Genomic DNA, 11,880 nt, shown 5'->3' with positions numbered 1-11,880 from the left:
ATCTCTCCTTTTCTACTCATGTCACCAATGTGCTTAGCCAGCAGCAGACCCCTCCACATGCCCAACTTAAACTCCAGAATAGAGCACAGATCGGGAGCTTCCAATTAATCAGGATCCCCTCCCCCACTAGATCATGGGTTTTGTGGGTCCCGAAAGCTGCACGCATGGCAGCTCCTTTGCTTCACTTTTATCAAGTGGCTCCTGTTTCATGGTCAGTTTCTGGGAGAGGTTCAAGTCTTTTTAGTTTTGGTGTTTGTTTTTTCTTTCCTTCCTCTTTTTTTTTTTTTTCCCCAGTGGGAAGACGGGATATTGAGAAGGAAGAAAGAGCAAGAACAAGAGACATAATGACAGATGACCAAGACCTTTCAGAGGTGGAAATGAGCCCGGTGGGTTCCGAAGACCATCACTGCCTCTCACCAGGACCTTCCATGGCATCAGATACCACCTCTCACCTCACCAGCTCCGGGAGCGGCGAGATGGGGAAGGTCAAGAAGGAACAGCAAGACTCAGAGACGGACGACGATAAGTTCCCCGTGTGCATCCGGGAGGCAGTGAGCCAGGTGCTGAGTGGCTACGATTGGACCCTGGTGCCCATGCCTGTGCGGGTCAATGGGAGCAACAAAAGCAAACCCCATGTCAAGCGGCCCATGAACGCCTTCATGGTGTGGGCACAAGCTGCCCGCAGGAAATTGGCTGACCAGTACCCTCACCTCCACAATGCAGAGCTCAGTAAGACCCTCGGGAAGCTCTGGAGGTAAGGAGGGCATAAGGGTGAGGGCAAATGGAATCATGGAGAGGCTGCATGTCAAGCTAAAGGCTGGGAACAGAATGAGATTAAAGGGGCATCTATTAAAGGGAGTTCCTCATCAAGGGGGAAGATCACAGGGGTAAGGGAAAAGCACAGGAAAGTGAGGAACCAGCAATGCTTATTAGCATCAGCTATAAAGGGAGCTTCCTCTGCAAAGCTCTGCCAGTCTTGACCTGCAGCCCTCACCTGGCTATTCCACTCTAGCCACCTCTTCCCCAGCAGCTGTGCCAGCGTACCTCATTCCTGGCCTGTAGCACCCCATGCCACTACAGTCCTGGTCCTCTCCCAAGGCTCAGTTGCACAATCTCTCTGTTTGTATGTGTTTGTTTGGCAAATCAAGGCCCACAAAGGTTAACTAGGCTGACCCCCACCAAACTCATTACACTCATGATCTCCTGTTTGAACCAGGTCTGGGAGATCACGGGCTAGATGGCCCTAACCCCCAGAGCTCCACCTAGTGGGTTGGACTCCTGTCTGGGACAAAGGAGAGAGAGCAGGTAGCCGGGCAGTGAAACCCAATCACATATCCCGCCCAAAGAATGTGTTCTCTGATGGCCAGCCACAGACCCAGCTAGCTGCTGGTTCTAGATCCCGCTCAAGGAGATGTCAATTTAAAATTGGCAGCACAGGTACTGCATAAGAGGGGGGTGGGAGTGGGTTATCCCAGCATAAAGCGGTGAAAACAAGAGGACAGTGAGGGATGGTGGAGAGAGGGGGCTGTTAGAAAAAGACTCCAACCGATGCACCCAGTATGCCATCCTGCCTTGCCATTCACAGCTTTTTATGGCTGAACAGCATTGTTTGTGTCTCCTCAGACTGCAGGGCCTGCACCTCTGCCTCTGTTTGCAGGCCTGTGGCGTGTAATAAATAAGTAATAACAGCAAGTCAGCGGCCATTCCTGTAGCGAGTTGGTACAGGCTGACACAGGCTTCCCACTCCCACTATGCATACACACGTACACATTTCCTTCTTCCCAACGCAGATACATGCTCATCCCTCGGACCTGCACTACCCCCCTCAGTTTGTAAAAGCCCTTTTAATTTTGGGTCCTTTCCCCATCCTCCCTGCCCCCAGGGTCCCTACATGAAGTCACCCCAATTGGGACTGATGGGTTCTGCTAAGAGATGAGGGTGGAGGGACCACGTAACACCCATGTGACACAAGGCCAGCGGTTCCACTTTTCTGCCTGATGGTTTCAATGAATATCTCCAGCAAATGATTATAAACGCCTCCCCCCGTCCTGGGATTGTCCGAGATACACCCCGTCCCGCCACCATCACTTCCCTGCCTTGGGCCTCCTGCCACAAATCAAAACCATCAGCTTCACATGAATGGCCCCGGAAGTCCACAGAGATAGAAACAGGCCCCCTTTCATACCCTTCCCTTCCCTGGCACTGCCCTTGACTGCCCAGTGCTGGGTGGGGCAGGAGATGTCTCCTGAAAACTGCAGCAGGGAGACCAGACACTTTTCCAAAACAGAAGCAAACCCCACCCTCATGACCATCCCATTGCCACCTGTGGCTCGATTCTCCCGCTGACTTCAGTCAACTCTACCTGTGTGGGAGAACTGAGCCCCTGGGTGTTGATCACATCAATAAATTTATCCAAACCCCTCTGCCCTTCATGGAACTCAAACAAAATGATTTTCTTGGAGAGTTAAAGCAGGGAATTGTGGTAGGCCTCAAATATGATTCCCATGCCTGGGTGTTTTTTAACCCTTCCCATTCCCCTCTCCCTCTGCCTTTCCAATGATTACTCCAACCTTGTGCTCGCCTCTGGATACCATGCAGAATGATGATCCCAGTTAGTTCACATTGCACTAACTCACCCCTGTTGTCTCCTTTCTGATAGCAAAGTGACTGTACTGAGCATTTATCATTGCTCTTATTTCCTCTCTCCCACTTTGTAAAGCAGTTGCGTTATGCTGTCCATTTGCTTCTTTCCTTACACTTTCAATTGTTTGTCCTTTACTAACAATTAGCTCCTGTATGCTTTGCTCCTAACCATTCCTTTTGATTTCTTCCTGATTTCTCTTCCCACTTCCACCCCAACATTTTATTCTATTGGAGAAAGACTCCCCATTTTAATTTTTAAAAATATTATTTAAAAAAATGCTACTGTACCATTCCAAAGATTCTGCAGGATTTCGTAGCAATGACCTCCTTAAGCGCTACATTAAAGTTCTGGCCTCAAGATACAAGACAGCAGTATATGAGCCCTTAAATACTCCAGTAACAGGCCTAAGAGACCAGAGCGCTCTACTGTCCAGATATGCGACAGCATTGTAGGTGACTGTTCCCCTGCAGTGCTGCCGTGATAGACCTTAGACACTGTCCTAACACTATTGAGAGCTGTAGTGTTCCTGATCCTGCAGGCAGACTGCAGAGCCCACATGCAGCCCGCTGAAGTCAATGGGGTTCTGCGTGGGCATAAGGGTCTGTCGTGCAGAGCAGCTTTCAAGGTCAGGGCCTTGGACTTTTGCTTTTTTTAAAAGGGAAAAGTCTCCCTCCTTCTCCCCACGTCTGTTATTTGTGTTGTCTTTGCTAATGGACTGGCAGGGAGCCTGCTGCCTTCGGAGATATTCTTACCAGTCTGTGTTGGGCAATGCGGCACAGCAAGTTGGGGGCGTGCATGTATGGGGTCTGCACTGCCTTTGTTGGCATTGTTAGGTGTGGGAAAATAAAATGAAACCACAAAAGCCAGGGGAAGTCACCCAAAATGTGATTGACCCATAGGAAATTTACTACACTATCATAGCCCCTATGATCTCCCACAGTCCTCCAGATAATCTTCTGATGCCAGTCTCCTCCCACTCTGAACTCCACACTATGCAGCATGATCCAGACTTTCAAAATTGGCTAGCAATTTTGGGTGCCTAACTTGAGATGCCTGAAGAGGGACCTAATTGTCTGAAAATCAGAATCCTGTAAGGTGCCTAATTGGGCACCCAATATCACTTCAGTCACTTTTGAAAATTTGGGCCATCTAGATATACTTCCATGTAGGTGGATCTCATTTTTTATCAGTGCTTAGATGCTGTTGTAATGGGTGCATTAGAAATACCTAAGGCAGAGAGAAATCCACTATAAGTGAGTAGGGGAAGAGAGAGATCAGTTGAAAGCAACATTAAACTGAGCTTGTTTCTGCCCATATCTGGTCAGTGGAGAAGGTGATGCTGCCTACGGGATAGTTAAAAATCCTGTGTGTCTTCTTGGAAAGAGTCCAATAGATTGAGAAACCTCAGGGTCCCAACCAACATGATCCTCTCTACAAAATGGAATCTAGCCCCTCGGCTAGCTCTGTTTGAGTGATCGCTGAACGGAGGATGGCTGCCACGTTTGCTCATGCAGCCACTGTGCTGCTGAGCTCAAACCAAGTGCTGTGTAAAGCGCTTGGGATCTGTGGGATAAGAAACGGGCCATTCTGCAGGAGATGGAGGGAGGCAAACAGGGAGACAGAGGGAGCCACGGAGGCAGATGGCTGTGCCAAATTGCATCAGTGTTATGTAGACAAACGTTCCTTTGGGAGGTTGTGCTGGGTGTCGAGGCTGACCCCACACACCTATACCGACTCATTCTGCTTATGAGAGGGTTAGAATCAGGATCCTCATCCTTTGGGGAATAACAAAGACAAACTGCCAGGACTGTGTTGCAGCGTGGGAGAATGTAGACTTTGCAGCTGCTGGCCGGGCAAAGGCAAACAGGATGCTAATGGCAGTGGAGCACTACCTGTGGGCCCAGATTCCAGCCAGGCTCCCGACTGCAGGGCGAGGCAGGGAGGAAATCACTGATCAACAGAATGATGGAATGGACACTGCTCCAGGTCAGGCCTGAGGTGCACTGGCTGAGCTGGACAGGGGCAGGACTAGAATAGCAGGGTGTGGTGCAGGCCAGGAGAGAGGTGCATCAGCACAGCTTGTGTGCAAGTCCTAGGAACACACTGGGAAAGGGATAGACATCAGGACTAAGATACACAGTGGCAGAAGGGGTGTTAACCTCGCTGCAGAGTCCCCTTGGGCCCCAAATGAAGATTTCCATTCTCAGATGTGACCCTAGTGCCCAATTTAATTTGCAAACACTTTGAGACAATTGGCAAGGTGATGGCCCAGCCTGGGGCAGTGGGTGTTCATGCCTCAGCAAGGCCATGAGCTTCTATTAACCTCCCCAGCATAACTGGCATGTGTGTGTGTGAGTGATACTGAGGGTGGGTTGATGGCTCTCTTATGGGTACAGCTGGCTTTAGACACCCACTTATTGTTCTGGGCCTCCCATTGGTGGGAGTGCTGAGAGAAGTTATTCCCCTCTCCAGCAGTATCCTGGTCAGCACTGCAGGCTGGACTGACCCCCTAACCCGAGGATGCATGATTACCTGAGGATGCAGGGGGAAGGGGGACTTCCTCACATGTCCTTCCCAAAGGCTCCCCTTGGCTGCTTTCCTCACCTGGGTGGGGCACTTCCTGCTCCTTACAGGGCAGGGAACAGTTCTCAAATGGAGTGGGACCTAACGACTGTTGAAAAGGTCAGCACGAACACTAGCCCAAATGCCAGAACCATCTCCAGGGCCGGAAACAGATGAGACATGGGTAGAAAGGAGCAGCAAAGTGCTGGCTATTGGGTGAAGGGATCTTTTATCTGGACAGCAGCAGAACCTTTCTCTAACCACACCCCGCTTTAGCTAGGCAGTGGGTCCAGAGAGCCGAGCCATGCCTGGAAGATCAGGGCTGCTGTGTGTGTGAGATCTCCCCCTCCCTGCGATGTTTTAACCTCCTGTTCAATCCTTCCCTCACCCGTGCCTGCGTGCGCTGCATCAGCTTGGTGAGACTGAGACCCTCCTGCCACACTGACTCATCTGCAGCTGCCGCTAGTGGGTGACGGGGAGGGGCCATGCATCAGGGTGTTCCAGTCACCTGACATGCAAGAAGCTGGGCTTGGGTTCCCCCCGCCATTCAGCACAACGCCCCAAGTGAGCGGAGATATGGTGGTGAAGGAGAGAACAAAAGAGGGAGACAGAGTTTTTATCGCTCCGTTCCCACCAAAACAGGGGTGTCCAATGGGTTCTGTGCTGAGCATTCCCCACGGCAGGGAGAGGGTTCAATTCAGACCCACTTACTCCCATGTGCTATGTGATCCATTCCCTTCTGTGTCCCTGCAAGATTCCACTGCATTGTAGACCGGGGGTGCAGGAGCAGGAAATAAGTGAAATCTAAATCCCCCAAATCTCCTGGCCTCTGCCTGCTCACACCGGTTTCACTTTGTTAAAGCCGATTTGAGCTCTGATCCCAGGGAGGGAGGAGGGAGCAGAGAGACTGGGAGAGAGAAGACAAAGATGGGGGGAATGGACTTTGTGCAATCCTGCTGTCTGTAGGGTTACAGGATGCTGGCAGGAAGATGGGGAGGGCGTGCAAACTCAGTGGACCCAGGTTCATCTCCTAGAGTTCCCAAGGTCATTGTAATTTAGGTCATCAGTGAGACGAATATAGAGGTCTCAGCTTCTCTCTCCACTGTGGGTTTCCTTTGCCAGTTCTGCTTCAGTAACCCTATATGCTTGGTACCACCCACAAATAAAGGTGAAGGATACTGGAACTCCTTGGAACCAGTAGGGGCTGAGAGGTTGAGCTCATGTGGAAGATGTGGGTTTCATTCCCAGTCTCGGTGTCTTGTTTGCTGTACAACAGGAGGGGCTAGGAGTGCTGAGGAGCTTGAGGATATGCATGTCCCTTTAGATGTGATGGAAGGCTGTGTGTGGAGCAATTCAGGGTGGGGGATTAGAGCTCTTCGGGACGTGTGAGCATGGTGTATGGCAGTGGGAGGGAGACAGGAAAGCTGGTGTTGGACTCATGGTGGCTCAGTTGTTTAATCTCCTGGATTAAGGCAGTGGTGGAATGCAATGTGCGGCCATGACCTTCTCAGGGCTGCCTGGTGTGAACCCAGGTCAGCACCTTAAGAGGTTCCAAAGCAGATCACACCCTCTGGCTATTGGCTGGAGGAACAGAAGGAGAAAAATGGAGGTGCTTTGATGCTGGTCAGTACCTGCTTGCGATCCTATAGATTTTCCTAATCTTTTTTACCAACAGGCCTCTCAAACCCCATCTGCTGCTCCTCCTAAATTGTCTAAGACAGATTCATGCTTTTTAATCCTCTGCTCTGCAAAGGGTTAAATCTAATCAGTGGAATTAGCAAAAGCAGAGCCTCTAAAGCTTCAGGAGGGGTTCAGAGAATCCTCTCCAACATTTGGCTGAATATCCCCAAAGCTTTGTCCAACTCTCTTTGGGCTGGAAAAATCAGGGCTGGAAATCTTATAAAGGAACAAGTTTTTGCTTTTGAGATTTCTGCGGCCTCAGAGTTTTGGCTGGGTTGCAATACCCATAAGAACAGCCTTTCCCCTTTTCAGTGTTCTGGATTCTTTCTGGCTGAAACCAGAATGCTCTGGAGGCCACGTGAAAAGTAGGAAAAAGAAATGAAAAATTAAATCAAACATTTTCAAAATTAAGAGAAAATGACTGATCAAATGGGTTTCATCTCTTCTTACATCATCCAAAGTGGTTCTGTTACAAAATTTCCTAGGTGATCCTGTCTTGACTGGAGCAGCCCTAGATCTGACAGGTATATGGGGAATGATTTTACATTTCCATAGAGCCTTTCACCCAATGATCAAAGTTAATCTATTGTTACAGTGTCCAGCACCATAGTATCTAGATGATTTACAAACTGATCCTGATTTACATGTCTGATCCTGGTGTGGCTCAGCACCTGCAACTCTCAGATCCTTAGCACAGGAACCACATCAACCACATCTGGGATTACAAATGGTAGCTGTGTCATCAAGAACCCTCGAAGTAGAAGCAAAGCACGTGTGTTTTTCCTCCAGCATCTTCTGTAACTCACTCTTAGGGGATTCCAGGATTTAAGGGGCAGATCCCAGCAGCACAGCCACTGTGCTGGCAAATGCAATAGCCATTCTGTGCTAAGTGATCGCTCACACTCAAGCTGATAGAACAAAACCTACAAAATGGCAAGGATGGAAGGTTAGAACAGGACACAGAAACTCTGAAGCTAAGGTGACCAAGACAAGTTGATCTGAGAAAGACAGAGATACATGACAAAGAGCATTATGGGTAACGAAGATTTGCCACCCTTCCATAATTCAAGCAATAGTCACATTTTTCACGTTTGTAGCAAGTTCTTTTAGTCCAGCTTGTCTGGTAACTATAAAGCCCTGCACTGATTTCAGTCATCACAGTATGATTACTTTGTCCCCTAAGGCAAGTACAAGCATGGAATGGGAGGAAGTGAATTTATATGGGTTATAGATTGTAATCCACTTGGGGGAGTGACCATGTCTTCCTCTGGGTCTGAACAGCATTGATCACAGTGTCAGGGTTTACTCATTAACAACAATAAAAAAAGGGACTCTATTTAAATACTTCTCTACTGTCTCTATGATGCTTGGCAGTATCTGAAATGGGGTGGATCTCTAGTGCCCATGATGCTTTACAGTAGGATTTTGACACCCCTGTTCCTATCTCTTCCTCTTTCTCTGGTCTCTGTAGGTTATTGAATGAAAGCGACAAGCGGCCCTTCATCGAAGAGGCAGAGCGACTTAGGATGCAGCACAAGAAGGACCACCCCGATTACAAGTACCAGCCGCGACGGCGGAAAAATGGCAAGGCCTCCCAGGGCGAGGGTGAGGGCCAAGCCGAGGGAGAAGCTGGCGGGGCTGCAGCTATCCAGGCCCACTATAAGAATGCCCACTTGGATCACAGACATCCTGGGGAAGGATCCCCCATGTCTGACGGGCACCCCGAGCACTCCTCAGGTCAGTCCCATGTCTGCAGCTACACCAGCAGTTTACTACCAGCTCATCCTCCTCCCAAGGAGAGTCCCCCAAGCCATCTGGAGAATCGATGGCTCTCTAAAAGTCTTGGGGCACTACCTTGTGAGCTGGATCCTCTCCCCATGGTGGGACCCAGTAGTTGAGTATGACTCCTATATGCTCGGTGCTGTCACCAGCATTGGGGACGCCTGCACTCCACAGGTGTTTCCATCCCTTTGGATAGGTGGGAAGTCATCTCCCACAGTGTTCATGTGCACAGTTGCCATTGTGGTTATGGCTAGCCACCTCCTCCCTTCTTGTCCCTCTACAGTGAGGTTCCCAGGGAGGCCTGGCAGTATCAGGTCTGCACAGTACGAGGAGCAGAGCTGTTGCATGTAGCTGGCTGAGCTATTTTATTGCCTGTCAGGCTGTACCAGGGCTATATTGTGAACTGGTATCACATTTTCTTTCTCTTTCCCCCCAAATGGTTTTCACTTCACAGGTCAGAGCCATGGACCCCCCACTCCTCCAACAACTCCAAAGACAGAACTCCAGGCAGGCAAAGCTGACTCCAAACGGGAAGGGCGCTCTCTTGGGGAAGGGGGAAAGCCTCACATTGACTTTGGCAACGTGGATATAGGGGAGATCAGCCATGAAGTGATGTCCAACATGGAGACCTTCGACGTCAATGAATTCGACCAGTACCTGCCACCCAATGGACACGCTGGCCATCCGGGCCATGTTGGGGGCTATGCGGCAGCAGCGGCCGCTGGCTACGGCCTCGGGAGTGCCCTGGCTGCAGCCAGTGGACACTCTGCCTGGATCTCCAAGCAGCATGGAGTCTCCTTGTCTGCTGGCACGTCATCGGTGGTGGACTCCAAGGCACAGGTGAAAACAGAGGGTTCTGCCCCTGGAGGCCATTACACTGACCAGCCCTCCACTTCCCAGATAGCATACACGTCCCTGAGCCTGCCCCACTATGGCTCGGCTTTCCCCTCCATCTCCAGGCCCCAGTTTGACTACCCAGACCACCAGCCCTCGGGACCCTACTATAGCCACTCCAGCCAAGCCTCTGGCCTCTACTCTGCCTTCTCATACATGGGACCCTCGCAACGTCCCCTATACACTGCCATCTCTGACCCTGCACCCTCTGTGCCACAGTCCCACAGCCCCACACATTGGGAACAGCCCGTGTATACAACTCTCTCCAGACCATAGGAAAAGGGGAACAGTGACCAAAGCAGCAACAGAAAGGCTCCGAAGAATCAGCACAGGCAGAAGGGCCTCCGAACTCCGAGGTCATTCAGTGTAATCCAGCCATCAGAACCCACTGAGTATCCAGATATGCCTATCTTGACCCCGGTTATCGCTGGCTCACCGCCTAGAGGAAGGTTTTACCCCTTTCCCCCTCCCAATTCAATGTATGCCAACCTGATTGGCTTGCAAAACCCTTTTGGCCTTCTAGATGAGGATGATTCTAGGCATGGAGTGACTGGTCATGGTGGGTTTCGTTGTGCACATCCTGGACTGTAAGATAAGAGATACCCCCCATCCTTAACTGCCCCCCCAACTGCTTCAGTGATTTAGCAAGTGTTTCGGATAGGCCACAATGGCCAACTCTTTGTCACCTGTTGTGGGTGAAGAGCAGCTGGCTGAGCACCCTGGTGGACATGTTGTGGGAGGAGAGGTAGGGCAGTAAAGTCAACTTCTTTGTGATCAGTGCTCTGCAATGTTCCTATCTAAAATTCACACAAGCATGACTCTTGATCCCTGTTGGAAGACCAACCTATGGTTGCTTTCCTATTGACTTCCACAGCCGTATCGTATCCTCCCCTCAACCCACCCTCTCTTTACTGTACTGTACTGGACTCGGGAACCATATAGCTGGTTCTAGCCTTATTTGTGTCACAACATACATGTGGGGGCAGGAGGGTGGGTATGTGTGGCCTCTTGGACTGTAAAGGCAACAGGGATGGAATCCTCCTTTCTTACGATTATTTTGTATGGCTAGTTTGTTTCAAACATTTCCTGGTCCCTTCTAAATCCTTCCATTCACCCTCTAATATTCCAAAAGATACTCTGCCAAGGCAGTGTTTGTCCTTCTGGCGTGTGTGTGTGTGCGTGCATGGGATGTGAGGGAAGAGTAGCTGAAGATATTGTGGCAACCAGAAGCATCAGCGTGAATCCCATTTGCCCAAACACAGTCTGCTAAAATAATCACCTTAAACCTGCAAGGTTGGGCCCCCAAGCAGAGCTGAACTAAAGAATGCATCCCCTCCTGCCTGTTCATTGCTTGTTCCAGTTTGCCAACACCTCAGGCCTACCCTCATAAAGAATGGGAAGATAGTGTTGTGGCACCAAATGGGGGGAAAGCACTCACTGTTGGATAAGCATAAAGACAATTAGTCCACGTAAAAGGAAAATGAACTCGCCTTCCCTTTTGGGTTTCAAACTGGAAGCAACCATCCTCAGTGGTCAGACTGGTTCCCCTCCTTCTTGTCTTCATCTTCATCCCCCCACTAGCTCTCTTGGGTGGTCTGCTTGCCCATCCCACATCTTCAGGACTAGCATGGCTTCACAGTGCCAGAGAGCATGCTGACATGAAGGACGTCAGAACTCAAGGTGGGAGAAGATGATGCCCTCCCATTGGCCACCAAAACACATGATGGAACCCCCAGCTGATATGTAGGTCTGGGAAGATGGGACAGATTGACCAAGCACAACTTGTGATCTTCACTACCATTTTTCTCCTCCGACTGAGACTGCTGAGGATGACCTTTATACACCTTTCTCTCCACCCTTAGCTTTGGCTGACTCCTGTCATGTTTGAAAAGAGCATGTAGTACGTTTGCTCCCCTGTATGCATGTAACCCATTGCTGTCCCCTCCCCTTATTTATTCCATTATACCTTTCCCACCCACCAAGCCCCTCTCCCTGTCCCCAGAATATGCTGTCCTAGCACCATTAACTCTGCATTAAATGTATGGAATAATAAACTTAAAGGTTTCATTTGTGTGTGTCCATTTTTTTCTATTTTAACATTTTTCCCCTTTCAGCCACATTTTATCCTTCCTCCCCAGTAAGAGGGAAGGGGTGCCTTTATATGGCACAAACCCTGTGTGCGTGTACACATTTCTTCCAGGCCCAACACTGAAAGGATATTGACAGTGAGTTAATAGTGTTGCCTGGACTAGAAGCCTCTTGTTTCTCTTCTAATCTCGAGTCTCAGCTACAAGCACTAGATCATGATACTTTCCTTC

General features: G+C 49.9%; 1 protein-coding gene across 1 annotated transcript; it reads left to right on the top strand.

The window, feature by feature from the left end:
- Positions 1-344: 344 nt before the first annotated feature.
- SOX10 (SRY-box transcription factor 10) lies at positions 345-9,838 on the top strand. The gene is made up of 3 exons (XM_077807584.1): positions 345-754; positions 8,358-8,623; positions 9,123-9,838. The coding sequence occupies exons 1-3, from the start codon at positions 345-347 to the stop codon at positions 9,836-9,838; spliced, it is 1,392 nt and encodes a 463-aa protein (XP_077663710.1).
- The last annotated feature ends 2,042 nt before the right edge of the window (positions 9,839-11,880 follow it).

This window comes from Eretmochelys imbricata, chromosome 1, assembly GCF_965152235.1.
Source record: "Eretmochelys imbricata isolate rEreImb1 chromosome 1, rEreImb1.hap1, whole genome shotgun sequence".
NCBI classification, from domain to species: Eukaryota; Metazoa; Chordata; order Testudines; family Cheloniidae; genus Eretmochelys; species Eretmochelys imbricata.
The sequence above is the reverse complement of the archived record's forward strand: the minus strand, read 5'-3'. Positions and strand labels throughout refer to the sequence as shown.